Below are 26,260 nucleotides of genomic sequence, written 5' to 3'. Positions count from 1 at the left end.
TTGAGACATCGTTGTATCGCATTTTTAATAGAAAACTATATATGGAGCGAGTCTGAGTAAGATGACGCATTGTGCCCGAGGAAGAGATGGGTAAACTATGAAAGGCAATTTACGAATTGTGGTCGTTGATGTAAATTATGGCGTGGAGGGTCAGATTTGATTGATATGTACTCGGGCCGAAGTGATTGACCAGCGATGGCTATAAGCAATCTTCCGACGCAAGATGATCCAAATTGAGATGTTGCCACACGCACGTAGCTAGTCAAATGTGATTTTACTTTTCTATCATACTCTTAGCATAGTTTTCCTCGCTTGATCTGAGAAGTTCCCAAAGCAACGAGGAATTTTATTCCGAGATATTTCATGAGGATAAGATTGATAATTGATTAATCTGGAAGCGGAAACTCACTCTGATATCGTATATTTTTGAAGACCACGACCTCGTTACTTGGTCAGATCCTTTAACAAGTGATTGAATGCAACGCGCTGATTCTCCAGCGCCCGGTCTGTCACGCTGATCCCGACAGAAACGTTCGTAAAGCCATGCGGCGTCCCAGAATACAGATGAAACTCAAGAGACACGTTTGTTTTCGCTCGCTGTGCCACATACTGAAGATTTTCATCGCGGGAAACGTCCAGTTCGCCGGTGTCCATGTATGTAGGAGGCAGCCTAGCCAGGTCGAAGGTACGGCTGGCGCTGCAAACGGCGACACGTTGTCAAAGCCGACCTATTCACCTAGGACGGTGGCCCAGGCAGCGACGCTGTCGGCTGTTCTCTGGATAGCGAAAGCTTCATTTGATTTGTTGGACACCGTATTCCGATCATCCTGCATCGGATAGACGAGGAACTGCTTTGCGAGCGGCGGAAATAGAGCCCTATCGTGTGCCAGGAGGGCAACACCCGCGACAAAACCGCCGTCAGCACTTTTATCTGAGATAGAAATGTGACTCGGTTCAATATCGATGTCAAATGAGTTGGCACCATCGAGTGAAGAGCAGCATAGCAATCCTCCACGGGAGTTAAATGGCGTCACTCAGGAGCCAAGTGATATTTAACCGAAAATATCTGAATCCCGAGGGCGATTGCTTGAGAGGGGAAGCCACGATTGTTGGAGGGCACCTCACCCATAGCCATCCCTCTCCCGTAGATGTGTAGAACGAGCTTTCGCTGTGTCGACGGGATAGAAGGGATATACACGTACAGCATAGCCATCAGGGGCTAACTTGCGCAGCATGTTAGTAATTCCAACACCTGGTGGCAATGGGCGGCGGTCACCTAGTTGAGCTAATAATTGGTTGGCAACGTGACACCAAACCTCAACATCGTTCGGCTCGAAGGGGAGGAGGCGACCACCCTCTCAAAGTCCGAATCAAGAAACAGAGTCAAAGCCAGACATTAGGGATACCCAGCTAGTTCGCTTCGGTGGGGGCTGGCAATAATTAAAAAAAAAGCCACCCCCGCATAAATCGGCGCATTGTGTGGCCGAATCATTCCAGTTTTGTAACAACACGTTGCCCGCGGCCTAATGCAATATCTATTGTAAGTAACCAGGGGCTGATCTATCGGCACAAACTGTACCAGACCTTGTCTACTTAGAAGTGCATAGTGCGCAAAGTACGCGGTGCTTACAACTATCGACCCAAAGGATCATGTTCGATGCGGATGAGATCGTGCCGACTGGTGAAAGCGGCGACACCACTGCCATCCCACCTATGGAGGAGCTGCCGTTGCCGGCTGACATGACCTGGGGATGTGCCACATCTGCCTATCAGATCGAGGGCGGCGCCTTTGAAGATGGCAAAGGGGAGTCTGTATGGGATAGAGTCTCGCATCTGAAGCCCTCTCGGACCAACGGAGAGCATGGTGACGTGGCGTGTGATCACTACCACCGCATGGCCGCTGATGTTGCTCTGCTCTCCGACTATGGAGTGGAAGAATATCGCTTCTCTATTGCGTGGACACGCATCGTTCCCCTAGGTGGGCGCGAGGATCCAACTAATGAGGCTGGTTTCGCGTTTTACGATTCTCTGATCGACAGCCTGCGGGCCCGTGGCATCGAGCCTGTTGTAACCCTCTTCCACTGGGATACGCCTCAGGCACTCAGCGATCGTTATGGCGCTGTGGGCAATCTGAGAGAATTTCAGGCGGATTTTGTCCATTACGCAAAACTGTGTTTCGCCCGCTTTGGCGACCGGGTACGTCGCTGGGTCACCTTCAACGAGCCTTATATTATGGCAGTCTATAGCTCTGAAACGCAATCCGACACGGATACGTGGGTAATTGCGCATAATACCATCCTAACACATGCTGCAACGGTACAAGCTTATGTCGAACACTTTCAGGCAACGCAAGGTGGTAGCATCTCCATTGTGCTGAACGCGAATTTCTTTGAACCATACGATATTTCCAATTCTTCAGACCAGGAGGCTGCCTCTCGACGCTTACTGTTCTACCTTGCCTGGTTCGCCGACCCCGTCTTTCTTGGTCGTGACTATCCACCAGAGATGCGTGCTCAATTGGGAGATCGCCTACCCCGTTTTACTCCCGATGAATTATTGCTGCTGCGCCAAGTGGCACCTATTTGCAGCGCGGCTTTCTTTGGCCTCAACCACTACACGTCTAGCTATGCGAGGGCGCGACCAGGCAGTCCATCCCCCGATGACCATACCGGTCATATCGAGGAGATGGACGTCAACTGTGAGGGACATCAGCTAGGGCCTGTGACGGGCATAAGCTGGCTGCGTGTGACGCCAGCACAGTTCCGTAAGCTCCTAGCGTGGATCTGGGAGCGATACCATGTTCCCATTCTAATCACTGAAAATGGATGTCCTTGTCCTGGAGAGAGTGAGATGACCCTTGAACAGGCGGTTGAGGATGACTTCCGCGTTCAATATTTTGCAACATATTTGGATGCTATGTCGAGGGCTATTTACCAGGACGGCGTGCAAGTGCTCGGTTACTATGCCTGGAGTTTTATGGATAATTTCGGTACGGCTTTCTTCATTTTTGCTCTTGATTCTCAGCTGACAGGCCCCCAGAATGGTCGGCAGGGTACGGGCCACGGTTCGGAATTACTCATATAAACTACCAGACCTTGGAACGGACGCCGAAGAAATCTGCCTCTTACTTGCGAGAGACATTCACGAAGAGGAGAAAAACGGGCAATATTTAGGATATAAGTGAGGATTTGAATGTGGCATCGTGTTACTTAGACGGTCTTTTTCTGGTTAAAGCCATGCTTTGTCAGATTGCTCGGTGATGGTTTCAGGCAATAGATACTCCAGAGAATTATTTTATACAGTTTTCCCTCCAAACCCACTAAAGATACTCCATAGTAACGTGGTCTCTTCATCTACCCGACAACTTTAACCCCACACCACATGTTTCTTGGAAAAAACCCGCTTCGAGCCGTGCCAACACTCACAATACCTGCGCCTCCATCCCAGTATCATTCTACATCCCCATGCTCAATATTCCCAAAAATGAATAACCAAAAACGACGGGGCGGACGGGGCGGACGCGGGGCATCGCGCCCTTCCCACCCAGGCGTACCCCCTCAAGATCCATCAACCCCGGTACACCCGTCAATATTATTCTCAAAGCCGACCAGCCCACAGGAATTACAGTTTCAGGCATAGTGAGCGAATTACTCACACGCGGTGATCACCCCCGAGGCGTCAAAGTGCGTCTCACTGACGGGCGCGTCGGAAGGGTGCAGAGCATCCGGGGCGGTGAGCCGACACAGGAGGAACTAGATGGAAAGACACAGGACACGCCAGACGACGAGCCCAGTATCCAATACAGAACAGAGAGAGGCGATTTAAGTGGGAGACGCAATCGTTTTACTTCGCGTGATATGCGTCTTGATGGACCGGAGGAGCCTTCCTCAGAGCCCCTTGGACTGGATATGTATATACGCCCCGCAAAGGAAAAGAAGAAGGGTAAAAAGACACACCAAGGGCAGAATGTGGAACTGGAGGAGAAGCATGAGGATACGACAGATGCAGGCACTGCCGCTCAAAGGCCTGGATCGCTCAAATGTCCCGTGTGCGCTGATTTCGAGGGCGACGAAGCCGCTGTGGCGCACCACGTTGCTGGTCATTTCGGAGAGTGACTGGTCAAAAAGTGCCGTTGCTGGCTTTACGTTTTGCTTTATAAATGGATAGATTACTTTGTATCCTAGGAGTTACTACTTGGCGTAAGGCCGAAAAAGTCCAGCTACCTTATATAGAATTTTCTAGCAACATCGTAAGCGTAAACTGGGCAGGTAGTTTGAGCGAAACTTCAAAACAAAATTGTAGGTCTCTATCCGACTTTATCCCTTTAGCAACAGCTGCCAGGTATAATTAACGATACATACGCAGATCTACCAATATTCATCAAGGAGTAGGCGGGCATGAAACCACACCTAGCCCCCAAGACAACAGACCATGCCCGCTACCCCTCCTTCAGGATACTCTTGCACGTCATCAGCAGAAAGTTCTTTTTTCTGCAATGATAGCTCTCTTGTGGACATTGCGGACCTAGTCAGAGGACAATGGGTCTTCAACAACATCAATCAAATTCATAATTATTTATACTCATCCGCGGTCCCACCAAGGACTGATGGACCGACAAGCAATATGCTCTGATTCTTCAATTTATCCCTTTGGTTGTTTTTGATGTTCACCGGCCAGGAACAAAGAACCTACCCAACGCCCATTCCCTGTGCAACAATCTATTATCATCTATCCCGTGAACCAGATTTACGTTCACCAATGAATCTTTTGTTCTAGAATGGAACTCAAACGTCAACGACGTTTCAAAGAAGAGAATGGGTCAAAGATTCCGAGAATCATGTCGAGCGAGAAGATGAAGACTTTTCAGGAATACCCCGACCTCCTATATGATAATTGAATCACTTCAGGTCTGTCTGATCTGCTTTGTGTAACAAAAACCAAGTCTTCCATGATAGACAGACAGGATATGAGAAATAAAAAAAATACCAAAAAACATACAACAGCAGGGATTTGCTGGTGGTCACCCACCCAACTACTAACCTGCCGGCGTGTGGCTTAAGTACGGCTGAGCGGACGGGAAGCCCTGTTCTCCACACCCTGTGGTCGTATGTACTGGGATCCCCTTGAACAAGGCTTATATAGAAAGGTTGAAAACAAACAGAATCTAGTCTCGCGAGAGCAGCAGCGCAAAGCCCGGATGATAGTAAGCCTGCGAAGCATTTACTTGGGACTAGTTATTGCTTATAAGGTTTTGAAATCAACTTAGAACATTATCATGAAGACTTTGTTTATCATTGTGAGCATTCGAATATACTGCGGACCTGATATCACTATTTCATCCAAACAAAAGTTCCCCCATTGCGGTTTCACACCTTGAGAACTTCATGTTTGCTGAGCCTCCTGTAATTCCTTGAAATTTCACTCGACTTTGTGAAGAATTAGTGCTGGGTTGTCTGCTGCAACATGATAGGCCGAACATCCTAATAGCGAGATAATATGCCCGATCAGCGCTGTATTGGAGAGTCTGATAAAGCAAAGTAGCTGTGAAACCAGACTTCTTGCACCAATAGTATATCCGTCGCTGATAGTAACGTCGGGATGGATAGTGGCGTTACCACCTATCCAACAATATGCACTGATAGTGATAGGGTTGCCCATCTCCGGTTTGTTGGTTCTGTTACGCAACTCGGGATCAGTTGGATGGGAACCACTGAAAGATAACATATTGGCGCTGACAGAGATTCGTGAATCGATCTATATCAAACAAGCGTCCAAGAATGTTCAGTTAAAGTTCATAAAGGCATTGCTTCCAGCTTTGATGTTGGTTTCATAGTCGATTCTTAGAGGAAGCTCAACCCAGGGTTACTGTGCAGGATGGCTTGTTCCTCGTCTGTTGGAGCAGGTGGCGGTAAGCATTGAACCGGGATAAATTCTTCACATCCCAGAGAGATTCTGCCTCCATGAGTACCAGCAAAACTGCGAGACGGTCAAAAGCCGGTTGTCTGACATGTCGCCCACGGAAGAAGAAATGTGATGAATTCCATCCTGTGAGTGGTGGTTGCAAGAAACAAGAAATTGATTGCTTATGTGGAAATGACTATGCCCACGCAAACCCCGCTTACATCGAACCCAAACATTCAACCATCATCATGCAATACCTCAGAAAATAAGCAACCTTATGACAATATTTGCGGCACCAAGCTTGACTTTCAACCAGCATCTTATATCACATATCGATGTGTCATGTCCGAATTGGATATCATCAATCTGGGTCTCTGGCGGTGCGGACTTTCTCCATTACCTGATCCCTATAGATATGGGCAATGATATGGTGATGCATTGTCTCCTGACCATTTCTGCAGACGATCTTGGTAAAATTGGTGTGGAGTGTGTGGAGCTCGGGCGATTATCATACCAGCACTACGGAGGTGCGGCGGCGGCGCGATAAGCTGCGATAGCAAATAAATTGGGGAGTATTAATTCCGGATGTGAGAAATATTTACCAGGCATGTCCATTTGGCGGTTTGAGACATGTTACTCTAGCTAACAAGCTCAAAAGATGATAATCTGATCACGGCACTTCTTTGTGTTCACGAGGTATTTCAAACTTTTCTGCCTGACAAACCGAATTGCACGCTGACAGCCCCCAGTCTTTAATTTTAGTAACAGGCACTATTTACTTACTCACATCAATGGAGCTGCTGCTTTTATATCAAAAGGCCTGAGCAGTCTTTCAGATAACCCGGAAGTTGGTGGATTCCTATTAGAATTATCCTGCTACTTTTTCACCCTTGCAGCGACGACTCACGGCCGTCATACGAGAATAGGCATAGAACTTGCGTTCCCGATATTTCATTGTCCAACACCTTAGAGGCATCGGAGCCAGGGTATGCTCTAAGGGCCATCGCCAGAGGTCTTTCAAATTGGCCTACGTCTCTCTGCTGTGTTCAATATCGATTCATTGCTTTGTTCATACGGTATGTCAATCATGTCAGAACAGTCGTCTCTGGAACTGAAGCTAGAGCGAATCTCCGCCAATCAAAGATATGCTGGAGTCGAAAATTTCGGTGCAAGTGAGCTACCATTGAACGAGGTCCAGTTGGCCTTCAAGCTGTACTATCTGCGCTGTGAATTGCAGCTCAGCCAGGCGATAAAATCTCACATGTCAATATGCAATGAACCGATGCAGCATATTATCTCCACCTTTTCTTGACCCTCACAAAACTCCCCATGGCTTCCTCTGCCAATGGTGTACTCTGCTAGCCTCTGTTCATCGCAGGGCTCTCGATAAATACTGGCAAGTACCGATCGGCAATGTTAGCTGGCCTCAGATCAATTGAGACGGGCTGGAGGGGCGGTATTGCCTTGCAAACTTCCAAGTATGTGGGGCGAGTATGGAAGGAGTCTCAAAGTGGGAGCTTTGGTCTACCCATGATCACAAATGCTAGTTCAGGTTTCAGGGTGTGCCGATGATCCTGGTTTGATCAGCTATTTCACCTGAGCGAATCATGCGCTGTCAGATTCACGATGGTTACCATTGCCAGCGGCAATCTGCATGTATGTACTACTGGGGCCACGCCGCAGTTGGCTCCTATTCCCTCGTTTAGTTCTACTATATCGATACCCACCAGAGAATTACCTCCAGTGCATATCTTGCTCGAGATTAAAAGATCATTCGGTCCAGCTGTGACAAAAACAGCATAGTCGTCCGTCCGATCCGTCCCAACATCACCTTCCCGACCTTGGAGAATATGAATATCACTGGTTGGAGGATTTCGATCGATGAAGATGAGGAACATGATGCCTCTTACCAATTCGAAAGTCGGAATGTACACCACGTGCAAAAGATAGGGACATATGATCGGTGGACTGGAGCCATGACCGGTGGACCTCTGGGAATGCAAAAGTTGACCGGTTCAGCAATTGCTGGGCGGATGTTTCATTCCTGATGAATAGGTCCCTGAAAACATGTATATTAATCATTAGATTCAAAAGGACTAAAGAATCTTGTTGGTCCTAGTATACGTGCATTAGCATTTTTTTTCAATATGGGATTTGGTACGGCAGGCTTCGCAGACCGAACATCCGTTGCCCCATCATCCTTTTTCATTTTCCTTTTTTACATTGCATCAACAGTCAATTCCCTAGTCGTAGTATAATACGTATTATTAGTTACTACTAATTACTGCTGATTCAACAACATATAACATACATTCTTGAAATGTTACTGGTATATACTATAAATAGCTTCCGGTTGCTCCTAATTTTCGCTCCCCTAATTACCTCGTAGTAGACATAAAGTATACGTACCTATTGTAATAGGGAAGATACCTACGATGTGTGGTCTCTGATTAAAAGATATATAGCGCACAGTCTTTACAGATATAGCTTCGCATCTCCGACAAGGAGAAATATCAATTCTACGCTCTTTTACTCAAACATCATCTGTTTCCTTTTTGAGAGGCTTTCCTCCATCGTGATATGTGGTGTTTAGTGGCTTGTTCGCCGATCTATCTCATCCCGCCTGCATGTCAGGCTTGCCATAGAGCGCCCTGGTCCACTCCAGACATTTCCAGTAATTTCTTGTATCTTAGATCTACTTCCATATCCCTATTTTCAATTTTTTATCACGCTATGAATAATATATATTGTTTATGACCTCGAGAGGCCACTAGTTTCTATGTGTCGATCTGAAATGACGGCCAAATACTGCTGCCACTTTTCAGGACATAATTATTCAGCTTGAACTCCACTCCTATTTGTGTAGCATTCGGAAAGTCAATTGGTTTAATCACTCAGTCATCAAGCCATGTCGATTAGTTCGCTCAGTACTAGTCCATACGAATTGTTGTGTGCAGAAAATGCAGAAAACCAACTGCGAAGGCATTGAGATATATCAAAACGCTTGCTTTGTATCTCAGCAGTGTACGACACCCGAAGCGTTGAGCCCAGTACGGTGCAGACGAAGCGACCACGCACGCATATGCAATTAACCACGGTCGGGGATCGATAAGACATAAGCAGAGAATCTACTGAGGATGGCGAATAGAAGAGCTGCTGGTGGTCTCCCAGGACCAGCGTCTTCACTCTGCGGCCTAGTGGAGCCTTCATCGTTATTCATACCAACCATGTTACCGAGCTGAGTTCCTTCGAGTGCCGGCCCGGGTTCCCTCCCGGCGTTCTTCGGCACTGTTTTCCCGATATGCCCCGGAAAGGCTTGTGCACTAACCGAATCGGGTCAACCCTTCGGGCCCAACAGCGTCATCGCGAATACTAATCACCTCGACTTAACACTTCCACCTTCCTTAAACCTACCTACCAATATACACACTATGTTTGGACTTGCAGGAAGAAGGACTGCTATTTCTCGGCCTAAGTGCTTGGCGCCGACTGCCCTGACTCCACGCGCAGCTATTGCCGCACAACCGCGATGCACCAACAGCCGGGAATTTCGCTCAACGCCGACTAACGCCGCGTTTCGACCAACATGGATGCCAATGCGTGTCAAGACTCCATGGATCGATGCACTGACCCAGAGCCGTGAGGCAGCCCGCAAATCGGAAGACGGTGTACCACCGGCACAGGCCGTGAAGCCGGATCTTACGCCAAAAAAGATGTCGGACAGTTACTACAGTGCCGTAGGTATTCCGTGTCTCGAATCATCTCACATTGTTAATCCCTTTACCGAATCTATAGGTTTTGCCCTTGGCGCAAGACAAGTGGTTGTTAGATACCTATCTCAATGCCTCTGGGCACATTCGGTACGATAGCTACTCTCGTCATTAAAACACTGGACAAGGAACCTTACACTGACTAAATCTTAGACTCGGGTCCTTGGTCATGGATCTTGATGCCTTGGCTGGTGTTATTGCCTATCGCCACACTGGTGATGGTGTCAGCACAGTCACTGCAGCCGTGGACAGAATTACTATCGAGAACCCCTTGATGGAAATTTGCGATCTCGAGCTTAGTGGCCAAGTCAGTTATGCTACTGGTCGTTCAAGTATGGAAGTCTCCGTGCAAGTGGCCAAAGCTCGCCCCGAAGGACAGCCTGCGACACCTGAAGATGTTCTGATTACTTGTGCCTTCACGATGGTATCACTTGATCCAGTTACGAAAAAGTATGGCCTCTGATGACTCCTCTATACCCCTAATATCAGTAACCTAATTTCTCTTAATTATAGACCTGCTCCAGTGGCTCCTCTAATTGTGGAGACTGAAGAGGAGAAGGCTCTTTTCAAGAAAGGAGAGGAGAACTACAAAGCTAAAAAGGCTCTCCGGAAACGGAGCCTCTTAGAAAAGGCGCCTGATGACGAGGAGAGTAATCTGATCCACTCCATGTGGACGAAAGAAATGTCATACCTGAGTATGCAAAGCCCGACCATTACACCCTATATCTAAATTCTTTTCTAGTCCCTATTAACACCTGAACCTAGACCCGCAAGTCCCTGCCATTCGCCCACAAAACCAGGTTGATATGAGTGACACTGTTCTCAAATCTGCTATGATTATGCAACCACAAGACCGAAACAGACACAACTTCATGATTTTCGGTGGCTTTTTGCTTAAGCAAACCTTCGAGCTGGCGTTCTGCTGTGCTGCATCTTTCGCGCACGCTCGTCCCAACTTCCTTGCCCTTGACCCCAGCACCTTTGAGAATCCCGTCCCGGTTGGCAGCGTGCTGTACCTGCGCGCTACAGTCGCGTACACCGAACCCGAGGAGCGAGAAGGCGGGCACAGTAAGTTTACTCGCGTGCAGGTGCGAGTCGACTCGAAGGTCCGCGATGTCGAGCACGGCACCAAGAAGTCGACTGGCATGTTCAACTACACTTTCCTTGTCGAAAAAGACATCAATGTCATGCCCAAGAGCTATGGTGAGTTTATGCTTTGGACAGATGCCCGAAGACGTGCACGCAATGCAGCTGCTATTGATCCTGCGCACAAATCAAGTACTTTGCGAAGTATCCAGGATAGTGTGACAGAATAGAGCTTTGCTTGGATTGGGCGTGCATAATCCTTTCTTTTTTCTTTGGAATTGGAGCATTGTAAATAGTCTTGATAGACAGGTGGCCTGGTTATCTAGTCCTCCGGGAAATTTATTACCAAGATAGTATGCTTTCATACTGGTTTCATATTACGAAGCTTGATCTTTTTTTTGCAAAAAATTCTCTCAATTGCTCTCTTCGTGTACAAATATCATCCCTCTTCAGCCTGTGGTTCTTTTGGCACGAGAGCAACCCTGTACTCAGGGTTCGCTCTGCTAACGCGGGTGCAGTAACATAAGATCTGCTAATACACTGGTACCTAAGCTGAGATACTTTGGTATAGCGTTGAATGATGTCCCTTTTTGACTGAGAAGCTAGCGTCAAATTGTTTATCGAAAAGGATAACACGAATGACTGTCAAGGCACAGGTTCGTGACGGTCGAGTTGCCGACCGCAAAAAATCCAGTGCGGGCCATTAACAAACAATCAATGGATGCTAAACAGGCCAAGGATATCGAGAGTTCATTGCGGTCTTCTGAAAATGCAGAAATGATGGAATGTACATGCTATGTAATTGATTGTGTTATTAGAAAGAGGTACATTTAACCCACAGTAAATCTGACGCGATTTGGCGCTCTGTCTGGAATGAAATCGAACACGCACACTTTATCGCGATGATCGAAACTGAAATCCTCACCAATGCACCATCATTTGTGGTACTAGTAGCCGTGCGAATATCACACTTATCACCTGATTGTATCAAGAAAGTCCGAAAAGTCTTTGTGCTGATCTCTTTTTGGACCTCGCCGCTCTCCTAACTTACCACATTAGATTCCTCAAAAGGATTGTCTCACTGAATGACAACGAGCAAGGCGCATTTGCGCCTGAGGAGGGGTTTAAGGTAACTCTTGACTAGTCATAATTTTTTGCCTTGGCTATCTCCAACTCCTCTTCCGGATCTTCTTGTCGTGGCAAATTGGGTGGTAACTGGATCTTCAGTGGTTTGCATGGCTTCAAGTTGAAGCCTGGCAACGAAACGGAAGATAGGACTTTTTGGTTCACATGTAAGCATCTGAGGGGGCTTTCAATATTTTTGAGAGAATGATGATGAGTCAACTGATGCAAAAATCCCAGTCATTCAACGAGGATTTGAAAAAAAAGTACGTCAAAAATGACGATCTGAAGTTGGAGTCTTACCACATGTGATTGAGATTATTATATAAGAGCATCAATGGGTGTGGTATCAACCACTCATAATACCGTGATTATATGCATTATTTGGCTTGTGTGAGCCACGGATTTTTCGCGGACAGGGATGATAATATCCATGCAACCACCGACAACACAACACCCAGTCAGCGGATAGCCATCCCGCTCAGCATGCATCAAGGTGGAGAGAGACCTATTGGAGAGAAATTGCAGTTTGACTTTACGCATAAACCCTGCAATATAATACTAGAAGCTACTACCTAGCACCGTGGAGGTGCAGTGAAGAGACATAACCCCTCTTCCGGTGATTTAAGAGCAGCCCAGCCCAGAATACAGCTACCTATCTCTTGTCAGTTTCACACTCTTCCATCACCATCTCGTATTTCAATATGCTTTTCAAACTCTGGGCTAGCATTCTGATCACTCTTTTTGGAATTTCTGTGATAGCTGCATTTCTTAACCGCAAGAAAGATCATCGGCCTCTTCCTCCAGGGCCCCCACGGAAGCCTCTGGTCGGGAATTTGGGTGATTTGCCTAGACCAAATGACCAAGAATGGCAATATTGGCTTAAACATAAGGATCTATATGGTATAGACACAGTTCTTGATTATTGATAATATTGGTAGCTGAACTTGTTCATTAGGACCTATTAGTTCCCTCACTGTGATGGGGAAGAACCTCATCATTCTCAACAATGCCCAACTGGCAGTGGAATTATTGGAGAAACGATCGGTCATACATTCGTCGCGACCGCAGCAGAATTTTACTGACATGTAGGTCCTTGCTCTAAGGTAGATGGAATTTCATTAAAATCGTTAGGTCGGGATGGAATAATGTCCTCGGGGCGCTCAGAAACCCAGACCACACTAGACAGACTCGAAAACATTTGTACCAGGAAATCGGCTCTAATAAATCAGTATCTCGCTTTAATGAAATACAGACAGCGGAGGTCAGTCGGTTTCTGTTGAGGGTGCTTGAAGAACCCGATAAGCTGCAACAGCATATTAGAAAGTTAGGCCACCGCATCACTGAATTTCTGCAATACAAGATGTGTACTAAATTAGACAAACAGAGAGGCTGGAGCAATAGTTTTGAAAATTGGCTACGGTTATACCATTGAACCGCACAAGAGAGACCCTCTTGTTGATCTCGCTGATAAGGCTATGGAAGACTTTTCCTTTGCTTTGCTTCCCGCAACATGGGCAGTGGATTTTATTCCTATATGTGCGCTTTCCTTGACAAAAATTCTGAATTTGAGCCAAATTTAACGCTGTGATTAGTGAGATACATGCCTTCTTGGTTCCCAGGCGCAGGGTTCATCAAAACTGCACAGGGTTATAAAACAAAAGCAAGGGAATTCAGCGATATACCATTTGCGTTTGTGAAACAACAAATGAAGAATGAGAAGTTTGTTCCGTCTTTTCTCTCCAATATTCTTCAAGAGAATCCTGTACGCCCTGGGTCGGAAGAGGAAAATATCATCAAATGGTCTGCTGGATCACTCTATGCCGGGGGAGCGGATACAGTGAGTTTGGCCCATTCAAATAGAATCCGATTCCCCGTGAACTGAGAATTATAGACGGTGTCCTCCATTGCAAGCTTCTTCCTTGCCATGGCTTTTTTCCCGGAAGCTCAGAGAAAGGCCCAGCAGGAACTCGAAACAGTCATCGGCACGGGTAAACTGCCAGAGTTTAAAGACCGAGAGAATCTGCCTTATATCAATGCTTTGGTTAAGGAAGTCCTCCGATGGCACCCAGTTGTTCCAATGAATGTAGCCCATGCGTCAATTGAGGACGATATGTGTAATGGATATTTTATCCCTAAAGGCTCCGCAATCCTGTCAAATTTGTGGTAAGTCGACTTCTTTCCAAATATTGAATCGTGCGTCTAGATCCTGAGTCTGGGGGATAGGGCATTTACGCACGACCCAAGTGTTTACAATGACCCAATGAGCTTCAAGCCAGAGCGTTTCTTGGATATACCTGATGGACATGTTCCTGAGAGGGATCCTCACCTGTTGGTGTTCGGATTCGGTCGTCGAGCTTGCCCAGGGCGAACCCTGGCGGATTCGAATATCTTCTTGACTGTTTCACGAGTTTTGGCAGTTTTCAACATCACGAAGCCGATAGAAAATGGCAAAGTACAAGACGTTAATTTGAACTTCCTCCCAGGAGTCATCAGCCATCCTGCTCCTTTCAAACTGTCCATCAACCCCCGAAGTGCTGCTCATGTGGACCTGATCAAATCGGTAGAGCAAAAGTATCCGTGGGAGGAAAGTCATTCTCAAGCTCTCTCTGGCTTGCAGTATTGAATTCTGGTATCTGGTATTGGAGCCTTAAATTAGGACCAGTATATAACTAGGGACACTGGGCAAAAGACCATGTCAGAGTCTTCGACCTAAAACTTAACCCCCGGGTTACGTCCTAGTTATGTTAGGTTACGCGAGGGGCATTAGTTTTGATGTAGCTAGTCGTTCATATGACCTACATTCGATTTGCAGATTACAAACTAAGAAACGCAACATTCTTTTCAAGCTCGGTTGAATAATGCAGTGTGGCAGCACTCAGTATCATCGATATCCTTGAGCGCAAAGCCCCTTTCTCGACCAATTAATTCTATGGCTGTCTGTACCGAGATATAAAAAAGTTTTGTCGTAGGTGTGAAGGCCTCTGCGGATGGTTAGACGAAGGAATTGGCTGCAAGGAAATCAAAGAAGCCCACTGATTGCCCCGAAGTGTATGAAAAACGTCATGGAATTATGAATATTTGCTAGTAGCGGAGGGTGGGCACACTGTTAGGAACTGACTCAATCGGCTGCAATCGTATCGGCGGACTTTGAATATTTGACTAAGATCAACAAGGTCCTGAAAATTTTAATCAAAACAAGGATGCAAGATAGGCACTCCTGAATCTCCAATCGGCCGTTTAAGCCCACAAGGTGGTTTCAGGACAGCTATGCGTACGAGCGTGGTATACAATGAAGCAAAATCAGTACTGGCTAAGCAGTCGAGGGGTGAGTGGGTGAAGATGTTTCGCAGTGGGACGGGAGGTCACTAGGGAGACGGGTGGCTCAGTGGACGACATCTGCGATGTGTCTTAACCTTAGGGTCAGCCTGAGGGGTATTTAGCCAAGAATATATCAGAGTCGTCCCTACGCCCCATCCCAGCGGTGTTCACGTCCTTTAGGAGAACAATGCAGTGCGGTAGAAGCTCAGAAAATAGCTTCATCAGCTTGTTGTCAGAAATCCCTGACAGTTGAAGCGTATAAATGACCAGTTCAAATTCCGCGGCCAGGGAGAGACTGAAGCTGGATTTTCCGGTTCCAGGACGTCCAAAAGGTAGCCTCGTTGGGAGGGGATCCCGCGATCGGCGTACCACTTCTGCATATCTTCATTCACGAAGTCCTTCACATCTCTTAACAGGTCACCTTGTACTTCCATGTCCATAGTGACTGTTAAGAACGGGTCGAATTGGTCTTAATTTAGTCTTCTTCCAGTCTCCTTCACTGTGCTCAAAGATAGTGATCTTTTTGTCAATACTAATAAGCTAATTTCCTCGGCACTCTTCAATGAGCTGTTTGAAAATGTTTAGATAAAAGCTAATAGAGGAGATGTAGATATCTTCTCGATGGTCTATAACAGTGCAGTGGAGGATACGTAGGTGTCCCTTATACTAAAAAGGGAAAGATCTATCCTAAGGCGAGAAGGTCACATGCATTTTCTTTTCTTGGCTTTGAATAGTTGTTCGCTGTGGCGATCTCACACCAGCAATTATTGAGTGAGCGTTGCGGACAAATGGTTGGTGAGCTATCCAACCGACTAGCATGTCGTAAGCTTCGTCACAATATGAGACATAGATTGTCGAAGCTGTTGGCTGTCGACTCATCCCATCACAAGGGAAGAATTATAAACTGAAGTAACTTCTCACTAGCTCCCCAACATAGCTGGCCGCATAGCGAGTGAAGAGGACAAGCATTCCTTAGGTACAAAGGAGGCAAATTTAGCTGTCCAGGTTACCCGCAAGCAGCTGCTGTGCAAGGCAGAAACCATACTGAAATCGGGAAAGAGGACATGTATAAGAGACATTTGGACAGGGCTGGAGCCATCTCCGCCGAAGGAGTTCATTGCAGATAGTATATGATATGGGCGCAGGAAAGTAGAAGAATTTTGAATACTTGGAGGAAATTGCTTAATAAGGCCGTACTCCTTTATATATCTAGGATGTGGGATGGATAATTGAAGAAAGTGGACCCTCGTTCATTCATTCTCACGAGAAAGCAACGTTCGTAAGGCTGTACTAGCTATCTTGGGAAAGGGCTTTATCACAGTCAAAATCTCGTTTCGAGATTGTGTTCGTTCTATCAAGGTGCTGTGCCCATGTTGGAACGTCCTGGAAAAGGAGGCGAAATGCCCGAGACACGCGCCCCATCCCAATTTTTGGCCCCATCTTCCTGCAGTGGTCATTCATTGCGGGATACACAAGTCCCTGTTCACAGGGTGCAGCTGAGAGGAAGCCACCTTTCTTTGGTTTCCTCGCGCTACGTCTTGTATCTAGAGTCGACTATACTGGCTATTAATATTGGTTGTTCATCTAAAGACACCATCCACCTCTACGGATATGTGAGGCCCTCAGATCGGAATTTTGAGATCAGTCTCAACTTTCTTTTCCTGCTTATTTCTGGCATCGGTGAGCTTCACCAGCAACTGCTCTAGGTGAACCAACGTCAGGGCCTGGTTGGAAATGATACTGGAAAATAGGAGCATCTGCAATTTGCGTCTTGGCAAGGTTGAGCAATACCTTCTCAAGGACTTTATAGAGCTGCTTCAGGTCCTTTAAGGTAGCTTGAGAACTATTGAAACCATTCGTGGGGCTATTGGGTGGCGTCAAGCCCCAGCCGACAGACAGGAGAAGCCCTTTCAGATGCCATGTTGTGCGATTTAACGATCAAAAGAAGTATGCTCGAAATATTACAAAAAGTCAGAATTACTATGATGAAAGAAAAAGTGAACGAGTGCCTGAGAGTTGCGCCTTCTTATATGACTACTATCTATTCAGCCGCGTCTGGTGGTCGCGGAAAAACTACTGTAGCTTTATGCGCCCAGCCACAGATGAGTTCGAGCCCGGGTTCGGCTCTGTATTTTGGGTCGACTTTGACAGTACGCAAGTTCTTCGGCGTTCTTCGACAACTTCCCGGTGTGCAAAGGCATCCTTCGGTGCGAACGGTACCATTGCGCTACCTTATGCCCAGTTGGTTATGCAGAACCAGAAAGATTGGGCCAAAGGACATCGGCTTAATGAGATTCTAGTGTGGGTTTTCATCGGTCTCGAAGACCAAGAGGTGCTCCTTGAACTTTTAAAGAGAGCGCTGCAGGCTGCAGACAAGACTAGAATGCGGAGTTAGTAGTGGGAAGCATGTCTCGCTCTTCCACAGATACTGCCACGCGAGAATTAGCACTTTCATAAACCGCCGTTACAGCTTAAGGCCTAGCTACTGGAAGTAATGACCGCTGATGAGGAATGGAACTACGGTAAATTCGACAGTTATCAATTCGATCAAGCGGCGATCAACGTAGCTTTTGACTTCATGGAGTACAGGATCGCTCAGGGACAGTTGACAAACACATCAGATGAATTTTTGAACTGCTCAATTCTGACTTGCTCGACGCACTACAGCGGTCAATCGGCCTTCTTAGTCTCTTGCCACAACTTGTCTACTTTATTGCCCATAATTTTAGTTTCTAAGAGCAGTCAAATATAACGTTGGATAACGGGTTCAAAGCGATCTCAAAATGTTAAAAAAAACATAGATTACTTTGGAGAATAACAATATTGATAGCCAAGTGCTCGTTCCAAGCACACATAGTCACAAAGAAGCAAAGGTGAGCTGAATGGATACATTGGGGATATGTATACTTATCTCCCTAATGTATGCGCCTGTGTGACTTCCCAATTTCCTTTCCCATAAAACGCCACATCAGTCCAGGAAGGGAATTGAACGGAGATAGCGTGCTATTAAATACATTTACTCTATTTTAACTTTATACTACTAAATTATAATAGATAGGAATTTAGCTAACATTGACTAGCCATTATTGCCCTTTTTTTCTAATCTTTATTGTACCTAACTCCCCAGGCTACAACTATACAAAATCGGCGAAGAAGAAAAACCAGCAAATAAATAATCCTTTACTACAGTCAACTCCAGTCCGTCTTGATAAGTTCATGATCCAAGCCGGGGGGCGCCAATCGGGCTTTATTCTGTCATCACCCCAACGACGTCGCGGGCTTGGACAGCATTCTGGCCATAGATAACGATTGACTCGACAAAATTTCGATTGATATATAGAGAGGCTAGATATTGGCGATCTCGCTGGGCTTCGATATCTAAGCTTGAGATGAGGATCAAGTATTGGTCTCAATGAGAAGACGTGGACCAGCTCACCTCGGACTTGCCGCTGAAGGGAGCTTTGCACAATTCCCCATAGAGCAAACAGCGCCATCAGAATGCCAAAAACAATCGAGCATATTAATTCTGGCGTCATGAAGCAGCTGATAGAGTCAAATTTCAAAGAATAGATTATAGGAACTAGAGTAAGGATGCGTGGTTTAAAATGTTAAAAGTGCCAAAGGGCTTCAAAGACTGAAAGATGAATTTTTTTACTTTCCAAATAGACCGAGACAGAGAACATATTTATAGAAAGACAAGTGGCTTATTCCAAGAAAGGTGATTGAATGGATTTTGCTACCGAGCTCCTTGGGCCTATGCAAATCCTTGAGCCCATGCAAACTTATTGAGAGACTAAACCTGTGTTGTTGTTGATAAACCTAAGAGAGGCTATGGAGCCAGTGCAAGTGATGGCGTGGGGCGGAAAGTACTTTTTGTAGGCCAAATTTGTGAAAGAGCCAAGAAGGCGGTCCTAAACGCAACTTCTCCGGCATCCCTGGCTGTTCAACATGTTGCCATTTGAACAAGGAGCCAAGGTTCTGCAAGTTTATCACATATAGCCTTACCAAGCCTGGTAGAATGAAATGATAATTTCATGGGTGGGCCTGTGTATTCTCAAAGGAGCCCCTGGCTATGTCGTCTATGTCAGTGCTGAAAGGATGTGGTACAGGACGCATAGGCGGAATGAGCCTGTGCAGTGCAGGAAATTTGACAGGTAGCCACAGCCCACCGAAATCGTGTCACTGTGTAGTCTCAACAGCCAATTCTTCTCTGCAGTCAATACATGGTCAAAGAGATTGATCGCAGGGAAGGCCTTGCAGCGTCTCAGCAACACCGAAGCCACCGTGGTTTCAATTGGATGGCTCTCCGGTGAACTAGTGGATAAGCGGTGTGATTGATTGCCTCCTGCTCAGCAGAGCCTACAACAAAAGTACGATTCCGATTATGTCTTCCAAGCCCCACTGAGCCTGTGCCAGCATTACTGATACTGTATCAGCCTCAATTGAGCCTTGCAGCTTGTAATGCCATGATAGGCCAGTGGTGGGCCATAATTATTCAAGCCAGCGTATTGTTACGATAGAGCAGGAGTTCAAAATTCTACAAGATCTAAGGATCCCATCCTATAAGAGGCTTAAATTTACCGCTCTTTGACCAGAGTTCTCCACCAGATCTATCATACTCTGCTCTATCTTTAAAATCACTACTCTTTCCGTTAACATAGCACATCTACCCCGAACAAAACATAACAAGAAATGGAAGGCCTGGACCTGAATATGCGATCTCCGCATCCAAATGTGCGGCCGCCGTCAGCAAGCTTTCCATGTACTCTATGCCCGCGAAGATTTACTAGAGCCTTCAACCTACGGAATCATCTACTCACTCATACCGGAGAGCGGCCCTTCGTTTGCGAGGTATGTGGAAGGGCTTTTACCAGAGATAATGACCGGAAAACACATGAACAGCTGCACACAGGTGAAAGAAATTGGGTATGCGGCGGTACACTGAAAAACGGTGCGCGCTGGGGCTGTGGTTCACGTTACGCTCGCAAATCAAATCTTCGACGGCATTTCCGAAGTGAATTAGGGCGAGGATGTATCAAACCAGTCCAGGGTGAGGCAACTTTGGAACGCAACACGATGAAAGAGCTGGACAATGCCTCTGTAGGAGAACAACCGAAGCACCAAAACCAACTGCACCCACGTCAGGTACATGCGGAGCCTATTTTCGCAACACCCTTGATGGAAACTTCAAAGGGTTTAAATAATAGTGCCTTTTCAGGTATGTCACCAGCACGAGCTGATCACCCCGCCTCCATAGCGGCCATTGTATATATTTTCCTTTTCAAGCTTGACTGGAATCACTGAGATGTTCAGTATGAAGAGGAAGGGGATATGCCTGGGCTGACTAATTATTTCCATAGAATCTTCGCAAGGCTACGAGGACGGGAGTACATTTAAAGTGATGAGTCTCCAGCACGTCCTTAACTTGCTTGAAGAAATCCAAAACACCACAAATTGGGATAAACCGGTATTTGACAATCTTGTATGCGCCAATAAAGATATCGCACACATGTTCAACTATTTTGAAGAATTCAATGGAATCAATACAGAAAAGCGTGCGTCCTTCCATGCCAATGTATGCGTCCATAAAAATGTCGCATGCATGTTCAATTTGCTTGAAGAAAACAGAAATATCGTCACAGAAAGGCATACGTCCGTCTTTGAAAATTTTCTATGTGTTAATGAAAATGTCGCATGCATGTCCGAATTGCTTGAAGAAATCAGAGGCATCGTCATACAAGGCAGTACGTCCGTCCTTGGCAATCTCGCTTATATGTTACTGATGCATTCGAGCTGTCGATTTTAATAGAACATTTAGCTGCAGTGCATACGCTTCTTGAATGGCCCTCGATCAAGCGGCTAGTAAACTACAAGTATGATGTGGAATATATGAGGGATCTAGAGTTGAAGTGCGACTTGGGTTCTATTTTATGTGCTCAGGTCGATATTCCATACACAAATGACGATAGATTACCAGTCAACCACGACGTTTTAGATGAGGGCGACTCTAAAGGAAAACAGTCCAAACAAGTCCAGACGCGAGAAACTCCGAATGTACAATATTCCTCTGATGAAAATGCAGAAATCGACGAACATGGTTGGTTGCAACTAGATGGTGGGACTGTTCATCGATACTATAGAAATTATTTCGACCACATGCATAAGCTACACCCTTTTCTTTCGCAAAGTGCTTGGATCATGAAGCTGGATAGTTTCATCAAAAAGCACTCCCCGAAAACTGTGTTGTCGACAACAGACACTAAACTCTCATGTTCTGGCAAAAAGTTCGAATACGCCCACTCAGATTCTGACGAAGATTTTCATGGTATCCGATGGGACTCAGTTGGCCTATTTCATGCATCTCTAAGGGTGCCTGTCGACTATGATGTTGGAGATGCTGTCGTTCTTCTTGTTCTCGCCCTTGGTGCTATGTGCGAATCCAAATTTTCATTTCCTGGCCATACTGTGGATGAAAAGGTCATCTTTAACCACCAAGATATCCCTTGCGTCCCAAATTCCTTGAAGAAAACACCATCTAAGAACGACAGACACGTCACCAATAGTGTCAACTCTACACATTCCAAGTCTGGATTTATTACCCCGATTGCATCCTCTTTCGACAATACATCTCGATTCATTGGCCCTTCCTGCTCGCTTTCGATTTTTACATCGGAGCAGGAGGAAGATTCTAGCAAAAGGAAAACTTCTTGCCCTGACAATCATTTTGAACATAAACGGAGTTTGCATGTCATTCCAGGCTTGGCTCTTTATGGGTTTGCTTCTCGGATTCTTGCTGGTCTTCATGGTGGAATCGGGCTAGAGTTTGCACAGGCGAGGTTACTTGCTGGTCTGTATGCCGGCCACTTGGCACGCCCCATGCATGCCCATGGATGGATTTCCCAGGCTGCCTACACGTGTCAGACAATTCTTCGTATGAAAAGGTATGGGACATTGGAAGAGGGGGCCTCCAAAGACCTGTTTGAATTTGCTTACTGGACTTGTCTTCAATTGGAGAGTGAATTTTTCTGGGACGTCGATCTTCCAGCCACTGGTATATCTGAGGTCGAAAGTGAGATACCAAATGGGCGCTATACGATGGCTTTCCATGATGAGCCGTCTGTACAGAGGATGGTCATGATCATGCCGTTCTATTCTGCCCAGGTCCACTTATATGGTACCCTCCAGCGTGTCTACCAAGACTTTTATAGGGATGCAAGTTATGACAAAATTACATGGTCATCCATGGCTCAAGAAGGACATAGCATGAGCCTCGATCTATGGCGCATGGGCCTCCCAGACATCATCAAGTGGGATGATACAGATCCACCCGCTACTGATATCAATGCTGCTCGCATGCGTGCTACGTATTATAGCACTATGTATATCATTCGCCGCCCATTGCTCTATAGCATTCTACACTATGAGAAACTAGGCCCACATTTTGGTTCGGACAACTGGACTCCGCCTAATGGTAGCCTGAGAGAACTCCCCGAGAAGCTCCACCATGCATGCCGAGTCTGCATAGAATCTGCTATCTTGAACACGGAGGCATTCGATGGAATTGAGGGTAGACTTCTGATCCCTAACATCTTCAGTCTCGCTCATACGTATGTGCTTCTAATGCAATTCCATCTCCTGTGTTTTCCTATTGAATCTGCCCTAATATTGATTATCATAGGCAATTTGGAAACATGCTCGTCCTTTCCGCGACCTATACCTCCAGTCTTTCTGAGCTTATCGAGCGAGACGTCCTCAGGCGTCTCCTCAAACGCACAATTCAGTTCCTCCTGCGCAATGGAAACAACTCTCCTGCACTGCAGGCTGATGCACAAATACTGATCGAGATTTACGAGAAGATCTTTGAATCATCTTCTGAAAATCCTTGATTCATGAAATGTCTCTAGATAAGGGATAGATATGCCATAGTATTTAGACATGGTACTTTCACGTCCTCCCTTATGTGAAAGACTACTGTAAATTCGAACACCTAGTTAAGTTAATCTACAGCGGCTGTGCAGTTCTCACTTTGGTTACGAGGACAATGTATCATCCTGATAGCGTTCTTAGGGTTCCGGTCGATCACTGGAGGAGGCATCAAGCGTGGTACTGCACCGTCGTTGCGGGCAGAAAGGCTGGTCTCCCCTCCCGGATATACAGGACAAATCATCACTCTATATATCTGTTTAGAAATCCTTTTTGGGAGGTTCCCAGAAAAGTTTGTTGAGACCTCAATTGTATAGCTCAGCGGATTCGAGACTGCGATCTCAAAATATGAGGTGCACAAAGAACCAGATATCACAGAACTACGTAAATATTATAGTGGGGAAGTAGCATATAGGCATAAACTAGCGGTGTGACAGGAGATGTGATATGTAGGGCCTACCCAGCTGTTTCTAGCAACTCAGACATTCATTTATCTTCTACACTATCCCTAGATGTCCTCTCTTTCTCTTCCACAATCCCTAGATGCGACCCTGGTTCGCAGTCAGCGACCGCTCTGTTCTCAGTTCAATAAGAACTAGGATAAGGCTACACCGATCTGTGAATTAGGTCCAGCCTCTGGCGGGGATAGTAGGAGTGCTAAGGAGGAAGGAGAAATAGAAACATAATCAAGAGAAGCTGTCTGATTGTCTGCCCCTCTGCCAGCGGGGTAGTCTTACGTAGTTAATCCTGAGTCATCCTGTAGACCGCCGTTTCCCCACTCCAAGAACTAAGCATTCGCTACATTATGCAGCTTCTTTTTCTCGATATATATCAATATTTTAGGATACTCTACAAGTCGTAGACGTGCGATCCAATGGACGCCGATGCTCAACGTGATGCTGTCTAATTATTTGAACTACCTGGCAGGGGCTGTTGAATGTTCACTACCATGTTGAGTCGAGTCTTGTGACGCTGTGTGCCGATTTACCTGGAATATTATATAAAACAAGCAGGAAACCGAATAACCATGACATATCCGGATGCAAAGTGGAAGTTGTGTATCCTCACAGAATTATGCAGCTTCTTCTTTTCGACAGAATAGCCTTATGGTGGGGACCGCTTTGCGGAGTTCAGCGGAGCCGACTCACGAGGCTACGCGTAAGGCGGTCCAGTATTGCACTGGGCGCTTGACCGCCGCCAGGAACCCTAGATTGTGGTTTGTCGAATGAATAAGATTATTCTGCCAGCGATGCTTGGTTCTGCACAGCCCCTGAGGTCAAGCACCAAGCATTATTTTTGGCCCCCACTTTGAAATCAAGTTCAGCTGGTTAAATGTCAACCATCCCTACGAACTCATGTGCCCGTTGATGTTCTCCGAGCCCATTAATATTAATCCACCATACAATAACATTAATTCGCCATACAAGCAGGTTTTCTTTTGCCATGGTCTACAGAGGAAAGCCTAGCCAAGCTTGTGAGCTGTGCCGTCTACGGCGTCTCAAGGTATGGTTTAAATGAATCCCTGCCCGCAGGCCTCAGTCTCTGATTACAGCAGTGCGACCTTCAAAGGCCATCCTGCTCACAATGTCTTCGGGTAAGAGGTAAATGCACGGGCTACCGAGATCTCACAGCTTTACGGATCTATGATCACAGCGAAGAAGTGGTTTTGAAGTCTCGGAATAAAGCTGCCTCGAAAGATCAACGCCCCATATTATTTCCAATCACCTCTATGCCACTATCACTAGACGAATATGTCACCAAACATACGTTTTCATACTATGTTGGAACTGAAGGAAGCCGCGGCATCATTGCATATTTACCGAATTTATTACACAGCGACCCCTCGCCTGCCCTACAGGCCTCAATCAAGGCCGTGGGACTTGTAAGCCTGGCAAAAATCAAGAAGTCACCACGTCTGCTTCAAATGGCTTATCAACAGTATGGAAGTGCCTTACTAGCCACAAATGAAGCCCTGCTAGACAAGACAATGTACACGTCAGACGCGACGCTCATGGCTGTAGTGGCGCTTAGCATGTATGAGGTAGGGTGATATGATCCAGCAAATGTGATTTTAATCTGATAAAATTTCTTGGCAGTCAGTTACTAGTGACAAAATCAATTCAATGGGCAGTCGCTGGTTGACCCATGTCAATGGTGCAATGAAAGTTTTGGAACTACGGGGTACGAATCAGCTACAAACCCGCATTGGAATGGAATTATTCTCGGTTATTCGGGCTCAAATTGTGGGTTATCCGAGGTCTAATTCTAAGCGCGGGAAGCTGCCAATTGAATATTTCTAACAAATCCGAAATATTTTTTAGACTACGAATAACATGTTCTGCAAACGAAAAACCCCTCCCATTATGAAGGAGTTGACAGCCCGAGCAATGTCTCTGGGCAATTCTAAGTCTCAAATAGTTGAGAGACTTTTCGAGATTCTTATGGCGATAGGGGATCTATCTGCTGAGATTAACGATGCCCTTTTTGAGAATACCCTCACTGAGAGGTTGAATATTTTCATTGAAAGGGCTCTTCAGCTAGATGGATACCTAAGCTCATGGTGTGATTCTATTGACCCCGAGTGGACTTATGAGACAATCAACGTAACCAGTGCAGATACCATAACTCCCGATTTTGGTGCAGACCGCTCAGTCTACGGACAAGACTATCATGTTTATCCTACCGTCGGTATTGCTTCCATATGGAATCAGTGTCGGCAAGGACGGATTGTCGTCCTTAAAATCGTTCAATATTTGCTTGCTCGCTCATCGGATGAAAAAGGGCTGCCCGGTCGAAATCGGCTACACTATCAATGTGCCACTACTTGCCAACAGATGGCTGAAGACGTTTTCGCAAGTGTGCCTTACCATTTCCAATCAGGGGAGGTGGGTATTGGGGGTTCATTTCGGCTTCTCTGGCCGTTGTATATCGCCTCGGAATACGGAGGATTGGGAGCGAGAGGAATAGAGTGGACTTCGAAAACCTTTCGCAAAATAGAACATGCAACTGGCAATCAACAAGCGTTTACGATGTACCAGTATGTGGCGGGAGGGCATTCGTTGGACATGATCGCAGGCAGTCATGGAATGAGGGAGCGATAGACAGCATAATTAATCCACATGATGATATGAGAAGAC

The 26,260-nt window shown here is 46.2% G+C and overlaps 9 protein-coding genes across 9 annotated transcripts, besides 2 other annotated features; 7 read left to right on the top strand and 2 right to left on the bottom strand.

Annotated features, from left to right (window-relative positions):
* Nucleotides 1–444: 444 nt before the first annotated feature.
* N7462_009339 (uncharacterized protein) lies at nucleotides 445–654 on the bottom strand (the record flags this gene model as incomplete). The annotated part of the gene is made up of 1 exon (XM_057081053.1): nucleotides 445–654. One exon carries the CDS (start codon nucleotides 652–654, stop codon nucleotides 445–447), a length of 210 nt encoding a protein of 69 aa, XP_056929890.1.
* A 74-nt stretch (nucleotides 655–728) lies between these two features.
* On the bottom strand, nucleotides 729–1,213 carry N7462_009338 (uncharacterized protein; the record flags this gene model as incomplete). The annotated part of the gene is made up of 2 exons (XM_057081052.1): nucleotides 729–1,033; nucleotides 1,105–1,213. The coding sequence occupies 2 exons, from the start codon at nucleotides 1,211–1,213 to the stop codon at nucleotides 729–731; spliced, it is 414 nt and encodes a 137-aa protein (XP_056929889.1).
* Nucleotides 1,214–1,650: 437 nt separating this feature from the next.
* Nucleotides 1,651–4,115, top strand: N7462_009337 (glycoside hydrolase superfamily; the record flags this gene model as incomplete). Its single annotated transcript, XM_057081051.1, has 3 exons — nucleotides 1,651–2,989; nucleotides 3,040–3,052; nucleotides 3,548–4,115. The coding sequence occupies 3 exons, from the start codon at nucleotides 1,651–1,653 to the stop codon at nucleotides 4,113–4,115; spliced, it is 1,920 nt and encodes a 639-aa protein (XP_056929888.1).
* A 783-nt stretch (nucleotides 4,116–4,898) lies between these two features.
* Nucleotides 4,899–5,223: a sequence feature (Protein overlapping with rRNA (N7462_009336, KAJ5673897.1) was converted to a misc_feature.).
* Nucleotides 5,224–5,372: 149 nt separating this feature from the next.
* Nucleotides 5,373–5,386: a sequence feature (Protein overlapping with rRNA (N7462_009336, KAJ5673897.1) was converted to a misc_feature.).
* A 1,602-nt stretch (nucleotides 5,387–6,988) lies between these two features.
* On the top strand, nucleotides 6,989–7,213 carry N7462_009335 (uncharacterized protein; the record flags this gene model as incomplete). The annotated part of the gene is made up of 1 exon (XM_057081049.1): nucleotides 6,989–7,213. One exon carries the CDS (start codon nucleotides 6,989–6,991, stop codon nucleotides 7,211–7,213), a length of 225 nt encoding a protein of 74 aa, XP_056929886.1.
* A 2,119-nt stretch (nucleotides 7,214–9,332) lies between these two features.
* Nucleotides 9,333–10,987, top strand: N7462_009334 (putative acyl-CoA thioester hydrolase; the record flags this gene model as incomplete). The annotated part of the gene is made up of 5 exons (XM_057081048.1): nucleotides 9,333–9,638; nucleotides 9,697–9,761; nucleotides 9,825–10,121; nucleotides 10,185–10,366; nucleotides 10,437–10,987. The coding sequence occupies 5 exons, from the start codon at nucleotides 9,333–9,335 to the stop codon at nucleotides 10,985–10,987; spliced, it is 1,401 nt and encodes a 466-aa protein (XP_056929885.1).
* Nucleotides 10,988–12,583: 1,596 nt separating this feature from the next.
* On the top strand, nucleotides 12,584–13,462 carry N7462_009333 (uncharacterized protein; the record flags this gene model as incomplete). Its single annotated transcript, XM_057081047.1, has 4 exons — nucleotides 12,584–12,782; nucleotides 12,838–12,967; nucleotides 13,014–13,244; nucleotides 13,267–13,462. 4 exons carry the CDS (start codon nucleotides 12,584–12,586, stop codon nucleotides 13,460–13,462), a joined length of 756 nt encoding a protein of 251 aa, XP_056929884.1.
* Nucleotides 13,463–13,482: 20 nt separating this feature from the next.
* N7462_009332 (uncharacterized protein) lies at nucleotides 13,483–14,505 on the top strand (the record flags this gene model as incomplete). Its single annotated transcript, XM_057081046.1, has 3 exons — nucleotides 13,483–13,682; nucleotides 13,794–14,045; nucleotides 14,106–14,505. 3 exons carry the CDS (start codon nucleotides 13,483–13,485, stop codon nucleotides 14,503–14,505), a joined length of 852 nt encoding a protein of 283 aa, XP_056929883.1.
* A 2,781-nt stretch (nucleotides 14,506–17,286) lies between these two features.
* Nucleotides 17,287–17,595, top strand: N7462_009331 (Cys/Met metabolism pyridoxal phosphate-dependent enzyme; the record flags this gene model as incomplete). Its single annotated transcript, XM_057081045.1, has 1 exon — nucleotides 17,287–17,595. The coding sequence occupies one exon, from the start codon at nucleotides 17,287–17,289 to the stop codon at nucleotides 17,593–17,595; it is 309 nt and encodes a 102-aa protein (XP_056929882.1).
* Nucleotides 17,596–20,276: 2,681 nt separating this feature from the next.
* N7462_009330 (fungal specific transcription factor domain-containing protein) lies at nucleotides 20,277–23,086 on the top strand (the record flags this gene model as incomplete). Its single annotated transcript, XM_057081044.1, has 4 exons — nucleotides 20,277–20,418; nucleotides 20,561–20,852; nucleotides 20,942–22,807; nucleotides 22,879–23,086. 4 exons carry the CDS (start codon nucleotides 20,277–20,279, stop codon nucleotides 23,084–23,086), a joined length of 2,508 nt encoding a protein of 835 aa, XP_056929881.1.
* Between the last annotated feature and the right edge of the window lie 3,174 nt (nucleotides 23,087–26,260).

This window comes from Penicillium macrosclerotiorum, assembly GCF_028827735.1.
Source record: "Penicillium macrosclerotiorum strain IBT 26536 chromosome Unknown utg000009l_segment0_segment0, whole genome shotgun sequence".
Classification (NCBI taxonomy): Eukaryota; Fungi; Ascomycota; class Eurotiomycetes; order Eurotiales; family Aspergillaceae; genus Penicillium; species Penicillium macrosclerotiorum.
The sequence above is the reverse complement of the archived record's forward strand: the minus strand, read 5'-3'. Positions and strand labels throughout refer to the sequence as shown.